At 40.2% G+C, this 17,431-nt stretch overlaps 2 protein-coding genes and 7 non-coding genes across 9 annotated transcripts; 7 read left to right on the top strand and 2 right to left on the bottom strand.

Annotated features, from left to right (window-relative positions):
• The first annotated feature begins 6,516 nt into the window (after window positions 1-6,516).
• On the top strand, window positions 6,517-6,598 carry Trnas-cga (transfer RNA serine (anticodon CGA)). Its single transcript has one exon. It is a non-coding gene; the product is annotated as a tRNA-Ser (tRNA).
• A 445-nt stretch (window positions 6,599-7,043) lies between these two features.
• Trnag-ucc (transfer RNA glycine (anticodon UCC)) lies at window positions 7,044-7,115 on the bottom strand. The gene has a single exon. It is a non-coding gene; the product is annotated as a tRNA-Gly (tRNA).
• A 748-nt stretch (window positions 7,116-7,863) lies between these two features.
• LOC145497679 (uncharacterized) lies at window positions 7,864-10,223 on the bottom strand. The gene has a single exon (XM_081477508.1). It carries the CDS (start codon window positions 9,319-9,321, stop codon window positions 8,581-8,583), a length of 741 nt encoding a protein of 246 aa, XP_081333634.1. The 5' UTR covers window positions 9,322-10,223; the 3' UTR covers window positions 7,864-8,580.
• Window positions 10,224-10,254: 31 nt separating this feature from the next.
• Window positions 10,255-14,051, top strand: LOC145497678 (vesicular inhibitory amino acid transporter-like). The gene has a single exon (XM_081477507.1). It carries the CDS (start codon window positions 11,510-11,512, stop codon window positions 12,824-12,826), a length of 1,317 nt encoding a protein of 438 aa, XP_081333633.1. The 5' UTR covers window positions 10,255-11,509; the 3' UTR covers window positions 12,827-14,051.
• A 367-nt stretch (window positions 14,052-14,418) lies between these two features.
• Window positions 14,419-14,491, top strand: Trnar-ccu (transfer RNA arginine (anticodon CCU)). Its single transcript has one exon. It is a non-coding gene; the product is annotated as a tRNA-Arg (tRNA).
• Window positions 14,492-14,949: 458 nt separating this feature from the next.
• Trnar-ccu (transfer RNA arginine (anticodon CCU)) lies at window positions 14,950-15,022 on the top strand. The gene has a single exon. It is a non-coding gene; the product is annotated as a tRNA-Arg (tRNA).
• Window positions 15,023-15,291: 269 nt separating this feature from the next.
• Trnar-ccu (transfer RNA arginine (anticodon CCU)) lies at window positions 15,292-15,364 on the top strand. The gene has a single exon. It is a non-coding gene; the product is annotated as a tRNA-Arg (tRNA).
• A 482-nt stretch (window positions 15,365-15,846) lies between these two features.
• Window positions 15,847-15,919, top strand: Trnar-ccu (transfer RNA arginine (anticodon CCU)). The gene has a single exon. It is a non-coding gene; the product is annotated as a tRNA-Arg (tRNA).
• A 1,397-nt stretch (window positions 15,920-17,316) lies between these two features.
• On the top strand, window positions 17,317-17,389 carry Trnar-ccu (transfer RNA arginine (anticodon CCU)). Its single transcript has one exon. It is a non-coding gene; the product is annotated as a tRNA-Arg (tRNA).
• Window positions 17,390-17,431: the final 42 nt, after the last annotated feature.

Below are 17,431 nucleotides of genomic sequence, written 5' to 3'. Positions count from 1 at the left end.
GAAATGGGCGTACTTCCGAGAATGCTATTTTGCATTCAATCGCACTTTTTCAACTTACTACGCATGCACTGCATTTAACGCTGGGTTCTTTTGGTAACAAAGAAAAAGCTGAGAATTGCTGGGTTCTTTGCATCGTTACCTTTTCTAACATACAAGGTTCAAAAGGGTCTTAAAAGTGTCAAACATTCGCTGGTAATCTAAACGGTTCGGGCTTAGCCCTTCTTCATTAGGTGGAATCACAGGTAGCCCAAGCGTAATATAAGAGTTTGTATGGTGAACTGTGGCTGAAATATAAGAGTTTGTATGGAGATCAGGAGTTAACATTAAATTCGTTCAATGTATGGGTAATTTACCGAATAAAGACTCTTGAACATTCAATGGTGTCATTTTTTCTTATCCTGGAGAGTTTAAACGAAATTTGAGAGAATTTTGATTTATTTATCCTACGGTGTTATAATAAGAGACAAAGTAGAAAACTTCGGCCAGTTTGACGACAAAACACTCTTCGGAAGCGAGTCAAATTTGCACACAAAAAGAGCATTTACTCACAATATTTCTTGCTGAACTCACAAAGTAAGGCCTGTAGTTTCTCTCTCTGCAATCCAATGAATCACGCATTCAGTTCTAACCGTGTTAGCTGGCCAAAAACTTGCAATAGGAAATTGATGCTTGACGACGCTAAGTTGATCAGTTTGCTGTCGTCACCGCTCGGCCGAGACTGGGAACGTGGTCAATTATCACCTCACGGGTGGAGGGCACGAGATTTTTGATCTTAGAAACTTTGTCTCACACGACTGCTGGTCAATCGATCTTCGCTCATCGCTGTACGTAATTAACTTACCACACTCGTACAGAGGTAAGAAAACTCCACCGTAACCTTTTTCTCTGTTGCTGCTTTTGCTGGCTACAGCAGGCCGCTTCAACTTGAGACAAAGTTTGTAAGATTAAAAATCTCGTGCCCTCCACCCGTGAGGGCACGAATGAGTGGTATGATTGAGCGACGCCATACAAAAAACTGTACGCGTACGCACGCACGGACAGCGCGCGTGTAGGAAGTACAAAGTAGACAAAGGCGTGCTGCCGCATATGAAAACCATTGTTTTAGCGTGCGTATGTGTAATACGCGCTAGAATCACAGTCACAAGAAATTGAAGTTAATGCTCAGTCCGTTCAGTCGAAGGGTGCCCAGCTTGAAGATTAATTTCATTTCAATCTGCTTGCGGCTGATGCTACTACCAGAGCACTGTTTCAAGCTACAGACCACGATGTCATCCAGAGAGTGGGAGGCGGAATTGAAATGTTCAGCTACGGGAAACCCACGCGATCGGTTTCGAATGCTGCGGAGTTGCTCGCTGAAACGTCCCCGTAGTCGCCTTCCAGTCTCACCGATGTATAGACAATTGCAGCGACGACAACAAATGAAATACACAACATTCTCAGAGTGACAGGTGAAGTGGTCACGGATGTTATGTGCGCTCTTCGGGCCTTGTAAAAGAGTTTGAGAAGTTATGTGCTTGCACACCTGGCATTGCGGCAGTCGGCAGGGCAATGAACCGGCATCAGTGGGAGACGGCGAGGCATCAGCGGAGTGTGCGAGGATATCACCGAGGTTTCGCTCACGCCGATATGATACCAGCGGAAGTTCGGGGAAAATCCTGCGTGCCTCGATCGGAGGACAAGATGTTGAAATTGTCAAGCAACATACCTCTGTAATAAAAGACTAAAACCATCAATACACTGTGTTCAACTATGAAGAAAAATAATACAGATAGCGTGGGCATTGAGCAAGTAAAATGACCGCTGTATTGACGCCATGTTTGTTTTTTGCAATCCTTGTGCGCTTGCTGAATAGCATTAGCAAGAGCGCGCGCGAAAACTGCGTTCAGCCACCTTAATCTCGAACCCAGATCTCCCACGGCCAGGCGAAAGGGTCAGCGTCAAACAGAGTGAGATCTGGGTACGAGATTACGGTCACCTAGGGACGTTCGCGCGGGCCGTTCGCGCTAATTGTTTCTGCGCATCCTTATTGCGCACGTAAATTCACACGTCACGTCATGCATGAGCGCGCGCGCTAAGTAATAAAATGAACAATGTGAAGTTTATATGAAATAATTCATATATGAACTGCGGTTGTAGATGAAAGTGAAGAATGATCATCGCAGTTAATTTTCCAATTTAAGCAATTGGAAAGAAGAAGCCTGATATGAAGAACTCAATAAATTGACCTCGCTCCCAATGTGTGGCTTCATAGCTCAGTTGGTAGAGCATCGCAGCACCGGTATCGCGGAGGTCAGGGGTTCGAATCCCGTTGAAGCCCTAATTTTTTCAGGCTTCTTCTTTCCAATTGCTTAAATTGGAAAATTTACTGCGATGATCATTCTTCACTTTCAAAATGAACAATGATAGGGCAGATGGCCGTTGCTATAGCTTTGCTTCGGTTTAACGATCTTGGACATTCGGTGACCCCTATTTTTCTTTTGAAGGGTCATTTTCTCTACCGATTTTCTACGTTTAGCGAAAAAATGAAGAAAATCTATCGACTACAAGTTTGATTTCTTTGCAAAATGCACCATCGAATTCCGTTCTTTTTAGCTCTTCGTTTATCTGTGCGACGGTTTCAAATGCCTCTCGAAAGGTTAAGCTTTGTGAAAACGTTGGTAACATTTGGAATCATTTAAGCAACAGACACACTTCTACAAAATATGACTAAGATCGTTTGCCTCCGATGACTCACCTTCGATATCTTTAACTATAAACCCCTGTAGACAAATGCTGAATTACGTGCGCCGATTTTTCAAAATCAGATAGTTTTCCACACGCTTTATCTCTGAAACGGAGTCGGTGACCCCCATTTTTTTCCTTCCTTTTTTTTTTTGCATTTCTGACACAAGTAACTCATTATCTGACTGCAATAAAAATTACAAAAAAAAAACAAACAAAACAAAAAAAAAAACAATTTGAAAGTGATAAGCGACTTATCCACGACGGAAACGAAATCGACAAACGGACTTCTAACAGGCCGACCTAATTTGACAACAATAGACGGGCCTAAAACCGACCAATTTGACTAGCAATAGGCGGATCAAAACCGACCAGTGACTGCTGACAAACTTTACAAGAGTCTTTCAGCCATTACCATCATGGTTAAACACCAATCACTTCCAACGGACCAGACTTATAACATCATCGACTGAAAAACACTATTCACTTGACTCTGAAGATGACTTCAGCTCAGGTTGTCGAAACGTCAGTCACCAACAACAGTTCTTTTCAGAACTACCCTCACCTGGACGATCACACTATACGAACTACTGATAGCAGGTAAGTTGAACATCGTTCCTCAACTGGGGAATGAACCCACAGTTGATAAAAAAAACTCTCCGCTTTGACAGAAAATTAAGCGTTTTCATTTCTCAGACCATTTCATGATACGTATGAACTTTTGGAAAAAAAAAAATAGCATAGCTCGTGGATTCTTACCAACCCCGCCCGGCATTTTTACAGTATCAATTAAGTCATAGAGACCCAGAAGTTGAATGCATTTTTTTCAAACGTTTGTTATTTATCTTCAGATTAATGATAGTTAACCGAAAAATAATTCAGTCTTGTCCCCAGTGCTACTTGTTTGAAAAGGTCGTTCCGCTTTAGAAAAGGAAGCATGCGCACAAATCATTTTCAAAAATCATCAGACAGGTTATTAATAATTCACTAAATGTACAGTTTAACTCTATAAACTGATGTAAGATGAGGTGTTTATTAAACTATTCAGTCCCAGATGGTAACTAAGCGACACCAAGCAAACTTGAATGATGGAGATATCAAGTGGCTATGGATCGTACGACCTGTCTATGAACACACGGCCGCATAGACTGCCGTGATACCAATAATGAAAAACATGGCAGAAGTAGAGAGCTCACTGAAGAAGATATTAAACGAGAAAGTACAGCATGTGAAATAAATAAAGATGACAAGAAAAAATTAAATGCCACGAAAGAGCCTAGAGAGGAGAAAATAAAGGACTTATAACCCTTCTTGGTAAGCAGAAGAAAGCTATTCATAAAATAAAGCCTCGCGTCCCTATGCTCATACAGACACAAAGCACAGTAGCCACAAGTGTAAAGTGTTGGGGTGAAATCTCAACAACTAATAGCAAAATTTCACGAACACTAACTAACACTCAAAATGCAAGACTCTTGCAGCTTGCTAAGGTTTCCTATCTTGGAAAAATCTCCTGGGCTTTTCTCCTTTTTACATAAAACCAGCTCTTTTAATACCTACAGGACCATTATCTTTTTTGCAGGTTGTGTAATAAGGAGCTCAGTGTTATGGTATCACTTGAAGCAACAGAAAAGATACACTGCAAAACTCTTCTACAAACCCAACTTATTTATTTAACGAGACCTAGTGAAATCCTCGTTACAAAAGACCGCCTTTTAAACAATGCCATCTATCATTAAAATAACTTGAGCCCACTACTAAAACTACTCACCAATAATGTAAGCCCACACTAAACGTTGATGACTCTGAAGAAATTTAGTCTTGATCCATTTGACTTATGAAGTTCCTCAATAGCTCTCTACGATTCTCTTGGTATAGCTTCTCCAGTCGGTCTCTGCTGACAACAACAACCCACGCTAGCTAGCTGAGTCCTTATATACAATTAACAATTGACACTCGACTGTAGATGCCTTTAGTACACATGACCTCTGTTAGCTAATACTCAGGCTTCTAGCTTAGAATACTACATGTAAAAACATTATACGCGTACTTTTACAAAATATTAGCCTTAATGCTTAAACATAACCTGTGAAAGTGAAAATGTTCAGCATGAACTGAGATTGGGGGCAAAGGTAAAAATTTAGTTCTATTATAAAACTTGCAAGTCTACCAATACTGTTACTGTCACACAACATATCAACAAATCATAGTTTATAAAGGGGACCTCTGTTAGTTAATCATGAGACAAGGAAATCAAATCCACAAGAAAACACTGGACTTTGTCATTATGTTGTATGTATCTGTAAAACTTTGGTTGCTAATGTAAAAATATTGACTTGAACAACACACAGGAGTTAAAATAAAATCATTCATGCCATTAAGTGAAGGCACCAGAACTCTTATAATCTTTGATTAATGCTTGTTATATTATACTATGCTTTGCTTTTCCTACCTATTTTTCACTGTGAAAAAGAGCAAGGCCTAAAGCTATATTGATTGATTGATTGCCAAGGCCTCCCCACCCCATCCTCTCCCCCAAGGCCGACATGGTCCCTGATTGTGTTTATATCTGCACAGAGCCGAAAATGATCCCTGGACCACAAATGATCCCCAAGTTGTACCGCAAATGATCCCAGGACCAGAGTGATACCCAGATTGTACTATAAATGGTTGCCTTGTAATAAAAGAAGGAAATGTATGGACTCAGGAATTTGGACAGTGGATTTAAAATTTATATAATTGATTCTTTTTTACTGTGAAACTCAGAAAACTGTCAACACTGACTTGATTCTGAAAGGTTAATTGTCTACAGAACCAATCACAATAAAGTTCAAGACAAACAAGAAAAAAGCACAACTAATTACCGTTGCTGTTTAGGGTTTAGTTTTCTCATGCTTAATTCACATGTTCTTTGCGACACAATAATATTCCATAAACATTTCTGGTTTTTCACATTTTTCCGAGTTTCACGGTAATAAGACAATATTTTGATACAACAGTTACTGCATGTAATGCAAGTAAAATGTACAGTATTAACGATTTGAAAGCAAATTTCACAACTTTAAAAATGATATCCACTCTCACGAAATCCTGTGTTTGAAATTTGTAGCTAAGCTTGGTCCTTTCCTGAATGACTTGATTGGGTCCAGGCCTGAGAAGTATGCTAACACAGGATGTTCACTACCGGTATGTCCTCAAATTTGGAACCAACTTAGAATTCCCAAGTGAACTGATTACATTTTCGCGTAACTTTTGACACAGAGTAGCCTCCCACACAGATGTTGTTAGGGGAAGGAATGCGTGAGGAGCCGTAAGAGCATCTGCCTGGGAGGCTAGACACAGAGGAGATTGTTGACAGTAAAAAGAAATTTGCACGAACAAAAAGGACAGTTCTACTCGTACAGCATGCAAATATATCTATCTAAGCATAATCAAAGAACAGTGAAGTCCTTCAAGTGGTAGCACGACAAAGTAACAAGCGTACTCACCAACACAACATCACAAATCCCGGAACAATTTTAGCATCGCTTTTGCCTTCTTTCAAAACATCTCAGGGACCAAAATTGATCACTTTTACAGAAACTGGAATGCTGTTTAGGCTCACCAAGGTTGTATTTAGGCTAACCGGAGTACATTTTAATGTAGTACAATTCCTGTATGAGCCGTATAAGCCGCGATCGTCCCCACGATCGCCGCCATGTTGGATGGCCAGCTTGTCAACCGCTGACCACAAGATATTACGCAATAATTTAAACCATGATTTAAGTAAGAAAAATTCACCTTGATGAATCACGTGTTGCTGCGATGGCCGAGTGGTTAAGGCGTTGGACTCGAAATCCAATGGGATCTTCCCGCGCAGGTTCGAATCCTGCTCGCAGCGATGAATTATTTTCCTAAATATCTGTGATATCAAATCATTTCCTTTTTTTTCCCTTAAACCTCGTTTGACCCAAACAAATATTGCTTGAGATGTCTAATGTGCCCTTCTATTTTATTATTATTATTTTTTAACAATTTTCACTACATCTCGTTAAATCTGCTTCAGTCTCACAACAAGCTGACGAATTGCGAGAAGGCCAGGAGAAAGCTAAAAAAAGGACGAGAAAATATAGTAAAGGTAACGAGAGAGAGTGGAAAACTAAAGATTCAATTCCATTCAGAAGAAAGCAATAAAAACTTCTGTTCAAAGTTAATTAAGTTTATATGTAAAAAAAGTTGTGCTTCATATTTACCCGTTCCTTGATCGTATCTCTTCATAAGAAGACCAATCAATGCAATGAGAATGATGTTCAAATAAAAAGAAACGGAAAAAAGAAAATTGCTTTTGCGTTGGCCGGGAATCGAACCCGGGTCAACTGCTTGGAAGGCAGCTATGCTAACCACTATACCACCAACGCTCAGGCAAAGGTCATGATGGAAATTTAAATATCTAAATCATTTAAATAAATTTGAGAAGCGGGATGGTTTTACGATACTATTTGGTTTTACAGAACCCTATTGAAGTAAATGAAAATACTACTTACATTCATCTATGAAAATTCTCACATTTTCATTCTGTTGCTCCGCCGTCTTTAGTTAGTGCCATTGAGTGCCGTTTCAGTTTAATAAGCGCGCCGCCCGTTTCAATCAGCGCCCTTTCCTGTTACAGTTTTAAGCTAAAGTATCTGTTGTTTTCCATTTACGTGTTGCACCACATTCAGATGCATAGGTTTAAAGAGAAACAAGCGCCCCGGTCGTATTGAGTGCGCTCTCTCCAATAAGCGCTCTCCTTTTAGCTACCAAAAGCAAAGTGATAGCGCCTCAGGCGGCATATACCGCAGTTCAAATCTCAGCACTGATTGATATTCACCGCCAGATCAATTGGCAATTTGAAAACTAGCAAAGAAATGTTTTAAAAAGCATTATGGAATCTAAAATGGTGTATTATTCTCATTCTATGAATGTTAAATTTGAAATTTAACTTTCATGAATCACCATTGATGTTTTTATCAAAATTCGACACATGAGCCAGTTTCTTTTTGAACACAAGGTCGGTACTTTATCTTTTAAAAGTGCAGACGAATTAAAGTTTGTTTATTTTTGCTTAGTTTTGTTATGTTTTTTAAATTGATTTTATCCATTTATCATCATTACGGTTAGCCTGAATAGGTTGGCAAACCAAGACGCCAAAAGAGATTCGAAAAGACAAGGACACAGGAAACTGGGTCTGAAGATAGGTACTTTCGGACAAAGAACAACGAATATATCTCAAAAAGGAATATCTAACTTTTATTATTTTCCTCTAATTAGCTAAATTGAATTAATAATACTGGTTTCACCTGAACTATTTCAACTTATTCACTTCCCCGGCAAGACGTACAAACCACTCATTCGAGAGTTAGAGCCCGGATTAATAAAGCCTTAAGGCTTTAACCATTTATGATTGGAGCTTTCATAGTATATCCCTCTTATCAATAAAAAATATTTTGTTCGTCAGTCAATAAAACGACTGATAGCCAGGGAATAGCTAATAGGTTTATCACATGCACCAACCAACTGGAGCTGTTTTTAGATCTTCTTAGTTTATGTCGTATAATCTACTCCAAGTGTAATCCTGTGCCAGTGGTGCTCCTGAAGTATATTTCTGACAGTTACTTATCGTCGCTAAGGTTTCGTTCACTGTTTAGCGAAGCAGTTTCGGGAACCCTCATTTCAGTTTGGGAGAGCAATCCCAAAAGATTTCTCGCTAATTAAACACAACAACGACTAACGACCGACAAAGTAACCTGTTAAGGCATGTATGCTAACACCTGCCATAAGGGCTTATTTCCGGTCTGTGAATCGATCGACTCGAGGAGGCAAGCAATGAAGGTTCTTGTAGTCTCATCTATCAGTGAGCTCTAAGAGTTCATCTAATGACAGGGGCGGTGGAAGGGAACGATAACTTATAAACTGAACAGTTTTATCCAAGCTTTCGTACTTCAAACCACCATCTTTTTTCATCTGTTTCGAGAATTCGTCTTCCACTTTCCTGTGGCGAGGCATAATAGGTTCCGGATAATACGTTCTCTCACGCAACTCAATTTCTAAATATTTTTCGAGCGAAAGAAGCTCTTCTTGCTCCTTTTCAAGCTTTTCCAATATCTCCTCCATCTCTGCCAAAAGTTGAAGCTCTTCACTAGATAAAGACGAATCCTCCATAAAAGACCTTATATCGGTGCTTGCAAAACTTGTGATATCTGTTTGCAGAATTTGTTCCAATTCTGACACTCGTCTTCTGAGGATAACTCGACCGACTTTGAGTCGCTCGTGCTGTCGTTTTATTTCCGAAAGTTCCTTTAGAAATATCGTTTGCATTTCGCCCATCTTAGAGTCAAAACCATCCATTTCTTCTTGACTAGAAAATTGTATTCCGCGAGACGTAAGGTGACAACCTGTTACTGCATCATTGCTACTTCGCTCCGCGCCCAGAATTTCTCTTCTAACACCTTTCAGTTCAATTTGTCTCTCACTGATGGCATTATCTGTTGTCGCGCCTGTGCAAGAATTCCTCTGTCCTCTTTCAACCCAGAATCCATTGAATATAATTGACCAGAAGCGCTTAATTCTATAACAGAGAGACATCTTGTATAGACGTGTCCTCTTGGGTCGTTGTCGCAGGAAGTATCATAGTGGCAAAGCGACGCAACTAAGCCAACTTTCTCTTGAGAATTTTCGTGCAGCAGACTTTAAAATACAAGTCATTTTCCGAAACATGTCTCCGCTGGTTAGCTCGTTGGGTGGTAAAACCCCAAAATAGGATATAAGATTCCTCTTTTCCAAGGTCGACCACCCAACGCTAGGTGCGTCGACTTACGACAAACAAAACAAACCCGTAAAACAACTTCTTTATCTCTCTCCCACACAGAACAGGGACAGGTGATTCGGTGTTTTTTCCCTGCTTGGCGTCGCACGTGATAAGCTGAACTGTTTGAACTTTTAACCAATCACATCGGAGAATAATATGTGGTACCTGCTATTTTTGCGTGCACTATTTCATGAACAAGATATTGCATTTTCAGTATTTTTCAACCTTGGAGAAGATATCAGCAATCACGGTTTACTGAAATAAAAACTCGAAAAATACACGATGAATTTCACACGACACTTTGAAATACTTTCTTGCAGATTATCAAACGAACTGCATGCAAACTCTTTCCTGTCGTTAAGATTCACAGATCAAAACGGGAAAGCTAAGTGACGCGCTCATGGAATGGATATGTCACACGCCATCAGAACCGTAGAGTTACGGTTACGAATAAAATTTTACTTCTGGACTTTTTTTAAACCCTACGAAGACAATTATACAAGCTAGCGAACTAGATAGGATGTTGGAGCGAAAAATTGAAAAGTTACCTTACCACCTTGTCAACGTTCATCTTTCACACGAAGCCACACCTTGCTATTGAAAATTTCATTCAAGGTATGAAAGAACTTTTGTTATTATTTGACGAGCTTGCAAGGAAGGAAAGATGGGACCGTGATGTTTACAATCATTTCTCTGGTTGGACTTGGATTTGTAGGAAGAATACCAGACGTTTTCATACTTGAATGATTCGGTGGCACTGGTGCGAGCGAAGAAGTGCACGTAAACTGACTACTACATTTCTTTTGTGCGTCTGCCACAGAAGCTCTCACATTTGCACTGAAAGAAAACTGAAGCTGTGCAACTGTTCTTCACAAGCACACCCAGCGAAAGAAACTTCCTAGCTAGTCAGTCATTGTCTCTACTAATTATGTTTTGTAAAGACAACTTCTTTCCTTTCGCATCTGGGATCAGTCCTTACAGGAATGCAGGGCTCTTCAAAATTTACTGCGAAAGAAAACTTTTCAATTATCTTATTTTGACGAGTAGGAACTTGCAAATGTTATATATACGTATTCGACTGACTCTTCAACAACAGCGTCTCATCGCATGTGCTCCACTAACGCATCACTGCATTAGCTTTGTGACAGTTATGAGGCTGATAACTTTGTTTACTCTAAGGTGTGCCTTCGTGAACTCCTTAGTGATAAGCTTCAAGTTTCAAAACGTTCCGAGTCTGCAAGCCATTGGCCAGTGGTCTATTACCCAAAAACTGTTCATACTTCCTGTAACTGATCGAATTTGGAACAAATGATCCAAGTCGCGACCACCTGTTGTTTTTTCATTAAATCATTTAAATAACCTGTTCCGGTTTTAGTACAAGTGCTTTGAACCACGTATGTCTAGCTACCGATTGAACCCGGGTGAAAAAATTCTTTCTCTGTCGACTGAACTTGAAGTCAAGGATTTCTACCGGCTCTTGGAGCGTGGATGAGAAAGAGTGATTCTACGCCTACACGTCACAGTTCAGGTTCACAGGAGAGCTCAAGTTGTTTATCTAATTCATTGCGTCGGGTGATCATTGAAGACAAACAAAGAATTTTTTTTATAAACAAACGATTATTCCATAAAGCAATCTTACTGTTTTAGAAGTTTCTCTGCGATATATGATGTGTTAGTGTACATAAAAGAGAACACGACATCACTCAGAACTAACGGTGAACGTCTGCTATCAACATCTATCATTGTGGTATTTTGTTACAGTCGCACGATTGAATGTGTTTATTCAGCTCAAAGTCAACAATCACCAGAGGAAACAAAGTTCCTTGCTGATAAGCCAGGAATTGAGCTAAACTCACAAATCCAACTTACAACTACATCTTCTCGCCGCTACACGTGTTCATTGAGCAAGCCGCAGGTTCTCTATTCAGCTGTGTGCGGTGATAATTCAAGGAAGACGAGGAAAGAATGAGCGAATCCTGCGAAGAAGAGGCAAACGTGGAGAAAGGAACGGACATTTGCAGCTCACCAGAAACCAAAAAGGAACTTTCTGCACCTGAAGATAAACTTGCTTCCACATTTGCGACCTTTTGGAACATATGCAACACAATTCAAGGATTACCAATTTTGGTCATCCCTTACGCTGTCAGAAATGGCGGCTACTTAGCTATACTGACTCTATTACTAGTTGCTGTGGCTTCTAACTACACTGGAAAAACTATCGTCCGGTGTCTTTATGAAACAGACCCACAGAGCGGGAAACGAAAGCGGGTCCGCAATTCGTATGCAGATGTTGGCAACGCTTTCCTTCCGGAAATCGGCGGCCATCTTGTCCTCTGCACTCAGTTCTTGGAGTTGCTTTTCGTTGCCTCAGTTTACCCGTTATTAGTCGGAAGATTAATCGCTAAGTCTTTCCCACATGTCGCCGCTTCTTGCTGGCTTTGGACACTAATAGGAGGCGTTCTTTTTGTTCCAAACATTTTTCTCAAAAACCTGTCACAAGTTGCATGGACAAGCATCTTGACAGTGTTATCAGCAAAAGTTATTTTCATAACAGTGATCGCCTACAGCTTTTCCCAGTTTCACAAATGGGAGCTTAGTTCCTTGGAACATTTTGACGCCAGTACATACCCATCTGCTCTAGGAATCCTTGTAGCAAGCTATCTATCACAACCTTTTGTGCCCCTCATCGAAGGCAGCATGCGCCATAAGGACAAATTTGATTTGCTGATGAATTTCTCGTATGGAATAATGACATTACTTAACGTCATCATCGGAATTGTTGCTTACATTTCGTTTCAACCCAACACAGCTGAAGTCATAACAAACAATTTACCGGAAGGTTCATTCCGCCGAGCTGTGAATGTAATGGCGGCGGTGTTATCTTTCACCTCCTACACGCTACCAATGTTCACCATTTTTGACATCATAGAAAAATCTAACCTTCCTTGCTTACCACAGGATTTTGGTAAATCCATCTTGAAACCGTCTGTTATTTTACTTCGTTTGTCGTTAATATCTACAAGTGTCATTTTCGCGGCCTCTTTCCCAGCGTACACTTATTTATTAGCCTTTGTAGGCAGTATAGCTGGTATCAGCCTGGAGTTTGTATTACCGGCCTTGTTTCATCTGAAGATCTACTCGCATGACATGCCATGGTGCAATATTGCAGTGGATTTGGTTGTGTTTGTTGTGGGTATTTCTGTGTCCGTTACTGGAGCTTTCTTTTCTGGACGTTCTATGATTAAGACGTACAGCCAACCATTGATTAACAGTTGTTCATAATACTAAAAAAAAGGGAGCTTATAAATAATGGAGGAAATGTGAATATTAGTTCACGCCAAGCAGCACTTCCAGCGGCAGTCAACGGATCGGTTCCCAGGCCTACTCGGCACTGAGATGTAGATATGACCCTGGAACCACGTTTCCAAGTATATGCACTTTGGGCCAATAGGCGAATCGCATGATGGCGTCATTCGACTACAACTACCACAATCCTCCACTTTTTTGTTTCTTATGCTAATTAGGGCAATTGTTATTTAAGCCCCGCTGGGAATTCAAAATTAAAATATCACAGAAAAAACGAAAGGAATTCTGGTAGTTATAGTCAAATGACGACAACGTGTAAATCTGCTAGAATGATTGGAGTAATTAGTAGGCTGGCTGGAAAATTTTGTCAAGAATTTTGCTGGGAAGTAGAAGTTGAGACATTTCTGCTGGAAAAAAAGGAACAGATATAAATTTGCCAGAAACTAGAAAAAATTGTTTCAAGAAAGTAAATTCCTGTGACTTGCGCTGACCATAAGATGAATTCTTGCATGGACCTCGTGCATAGGAGAAAGTAATTTAGAAAGATCTAACTGTGTTTGAAGTAAAGTGGGTTTACAAAAAGTGACACGTCAGATGGTTTCTTGTTCTGGGGGAATATCCGCCCGAGGTGTTGACAGTACTGAAAATAGAATTGGAACATAAAGAAAAAGAATGCGTTCCGTGGAAGCAAGTTCTTTCAGAAATGTAATCCATGAAACTCCAAGAAAATGTTTAAGAGTGTTCGCAAGGGATCATCCGGGACAGTTTAGAAAATATTGGACCTTTCTATGCTACAAGCGCAAATTTAAAGTACGAACCCGCATAGCATTGTACAGTCGAATTTTGTTTTGTTTCTTGAACGCGCCTTATACGGTCGGTACAACTACTTTCGGATGATGCAGGATTAGCTTCGAAAACTAGACGCCGAAATATTAGAAAATGACATAATAGTGAAATAATAAATACCTTATTCGATGGTTTAGCATGAAATACGCGTGGGATATTGTTCTGATTGCTCGTATTTTTCCCCGCCCCAAAATACTGCGCAACTCGCAAATATCAGCGCGTATTATATGTTAAACCATCGGATGAGGTGTATATATATATCTTAAATTTATAGAAGGCAAGCTTGACTGGTATGACCTGCTAGAATGTATTGGAAAATTGTCTCCTTTTTCTGGTGCACCATAACTGATGTCATCAAGTGATCGAGTCACCTCCGTCAGTGTAATTTGAGCTGAGCTCAAATTACACACAAATTACACTAACCCATCAGCGAGGCAGAACTGACCCATTTTTCATAATCACTTCCGTGAATGGACTTACCTGGACAATAACGAAAGACGAGAACTCATAAAGAAATGTAGTCTTTGTGCAAATTAAACAGGCTTATACCAGCTAACGGTTTACATGGCCGGTGCTGTCTCAACTGAATACCAAACATCTGAAAAAAACCAATGAGGGGACGAGAATTTATGACCCGAGAAAATAATGCTCGTCGAAACCTGCCAGGATTCCAACAGATCGCTAAAGTGGTACTTTTTAATTCATTTAACATAACAACATCAGCCTCTGTAGCGTAATGGATAACGCGTCGGCCTCCTAAGCCGAAGATTGCGGGTTCGAGTCCCGTCGGAGGTGTATTTTTTGCTTCTTTTTTTTTCCGTCCTATTCAAGAAGGTATCTCTGCTTGATACCTTAATTAATAGAATAACAAAAATGTGAAAAAATATAAAGAAAAAAATTATGTAGATTAGAATTTGTAACTCGAGAAATTAATGCTCGCTGAAACCTGCAAGGTATCACTAAGGTCATGTCCTGGGATCTACCGTTTTGAACTGTTTTCGGTTGAATCGCGGTAACTCTTGGGAACAGTCCTTACGCGAGCTACAATCACGAGACATAATCACGCAAATCGTTTTTCAACCGTTTCAACCTGCTTTAGGACGGTTGAAAAGGTTGGTCAACCACGCCAACCGAAAACGGTTTTTATTCATTAGAACACGAAAAACCCAACTAACCCAACCAACCAGAAACGATTGATCCCATAGAATACAACCTAAATTAATACTTTTTAATACCGATCGTTATCAGCATTAGCCTCTGTAGCGTAATGGATAACGCGTCGGCCTCCTAAGCCGAAGATTGCGGGTTCGAGTCCCGTCGGAGGTGTGCTTTTTTGTTTTTTTTTCCAACCTACTGAAGAAGATATATTTGATAGCGATTTTCAAGTATCTTAAAAAAGCTAAATGGAATGGAAACGTGGAGAAACATCGCGTACAAATTTGAAAAGCACTGGAAGTTTACAACATTATGAACTAAGGATAGCACTCAAATCGAGGATTAATTTAGCATGCTAACCGAAACCTGCAAAGTTTCCAATGCACTGCATGTAGATCACTAAAAAATTACGTTTTAATTGCTAAGTACTATCAACACCGGCCTCTGTAACGTAATGGATAACGCGTCGGCCTCCTAAGCCGAAGATTGCGGGTTCGAGTCCCGTCGGAGGTGCTCCTTTTGCTTCTTTTTTTCCATCCTATTGAAGAAGGTTTGTATAATTAATACCTCAAAAAAAAAAAAAAATAAGGAGCATTTTGAAAAAAAAAAAAACAACAACAACAACAACAACAAAAAAACAATATGTAGATTATCATTTGTAACTCGAGAAATTAATGCTCGTTGAAACCTGCAAGGTATAACTAAGGTCATGTCCTGGGATCTACCGTTTTGAACTATTTTTGGTTGAATCGCGGTAACTCTTGGGAACAGTCCTTACGAGAGCTACAATCACACGGCATAATCACGCAAATGCTCTTTCGGCCGTTTCCACCTGGTTTGAGGACGGTTGAAAAGGTTGATCCAAACCAACCGAAAACGGTTTTTACCCATTAGAACACGAAAAACCCAACTGACTCAACCAACCAGGAACGATTGATCTCAATAGAATACAACCTAAATTAATACTCTTTAATTATCGGTCATTATCAGCAACAGCCTCTGTAGCGTAATGGATAACGCGTCGGCCTCCTAAGCCGAAGATTGCGGGTTCGAGTCCCGTCGGAGGTGTATTTTTTGGTTCTTTTTTTTCCGAGCTACTATAGAAGATATATTTCCGAGCTACTAAAAAAGATTTATTTAATCAACCTTAAACTTCATTTAAAATCTTTCCAAGAAAAATTTTGAATAACCCGAAGACAACGTAGTCAGCCTCATGAAGTGTTCAGTAAAGCAAACGATTGTTGAAGCGTTATAACTCTCCCGAAGCGAGTTCTTGCTCCCAGAAGAAACGTCGCCGAGCTTCCAATCTCTCCTTTAAGTAACATCGCCTCTTCCCGACCATCCTCATAAACCACTTCTTCTTGCTCGGCGGACATTGTCCCGCACGAGGCCACGGAAAATAATGTAGGAAATCTGAGCGAAAGATTCCCAGCCCGGAAAGTCAACAAGTCGACGTATCATTGGATAAATTGCTATTCATACCAATTATTAACTGGAAAAAGCGGAAATGACAAACAGCAAAGCTTGCTTGCACAACAATGGTCCCTTGCAAAACATAAACAAGAGATTAAAAGTCATCGAAAGCGTCAGGATCCGAGTAATAATTGTCATAACTGGAAAGCGCAGACGGCTGCACTCTCTTTTTTCACCGATTATCGCGATCCAAAATTTATGAAAACCGCAAACCGCTTAGTCCTATAAAACCGCAATACCGCAGTTTAAAATGAAGATTTCCGTAAAACCGCACCAAAAATAACGCAAAACCGCATCACCGCAAACCCTTACGTGCCCCTCCGTAATGGATAACGCGTCGGCCTCCTAAGCCGAAGATTGCGGGTTCAAGTCTCGTCAGGGGTGTGTTTCTTTGGCTCTTTTTTTCCAACCTACTGAAGAAGGTATATTTGCTAACGATTTTCAAGAATTTTATAAAAGATAAATGGAATGGAAACGTGCAGAAACATCTCGTTCTTGAAAAGCGTTAGAAGTTTACAGCATTATAAACTAAGGCTAGCACTCAGATCGAGGATTAATTTAGTATGCTCACCGAAACCTGCAAAGTTTTAATACACTGTAGATCACTAAAGTAGAACATTTTAACTAGTTTACCTAGTATGCTGGTTGTAAAGCAAAATTTTGCTTTTACACAAAAGCAGTACAAAGAAAAGTTTTTAAAGGAAAACAGGAACGATAAAAGAAGCGTCAAAAGTAGCAAAATACACAGCAGAAAACTGTCAGTCACCTTCGTACACTAAGACTAACGATGCAAGAGAGAGTTCAATATCAGACTGCGCATCTTAATTCTGCCTTACGCGCGTAACAACAATTCCTTGCGCGTTTGATCCTATCGCTACCACAACTCCTTGCGTTTCGCAAAAACGTGACCTTTTCCCGATTAGAGAGCTGCCTCGTTCATTCGCTTCAGGCTCACCCACTGCGGCAGCAACTCTGGTGTATTATCAACACCGGCCTCTGTAGCGTAATGGATAACGCGTCGGCCTCCTAAGCCGAAGATTGCGGGTTCGAGTCCCGTCAGGGGTGTGTTTTTTGGTTCTTTTTTCCAAGCTACGGAGAAGGTATATT

Source organism: Orbicella franksi, chromosome 9 (genome assembly GCF_964199315.1).
Source record: "Orbicella franksi chromosome 9, jaOrbFran1.1, whole genome shotgun sequence".
Classification (NCBI taxonomy): domain Eukaryota; kingdom Metazoa; phylum Cnidaria; class Anthozoa; order Scleractinia; family Merulinidae; genus Orbicella; species Orbicella franksi.
This window is presented reverse-complemented; position numbering and strand designations above follow the sequence as displayed.

Bases quoted from the DNA above. Each gene is read 5' to 3' on its own strand.
- LOC145497678 (XM_081477507.1), top strand. From the start codon at position 11,510: ATGAGCGAATCCTGCGAAGAAGAGGCAAACGTGGAGAAAGGAACGGAC.
- LOC145497679 (XM_081477508.1), bottom strand. From the start codon at position 9,321: ATGTCTCTCTGTTATAGAATTAAGCGCTTCTGGTCAATTATATTCAAT.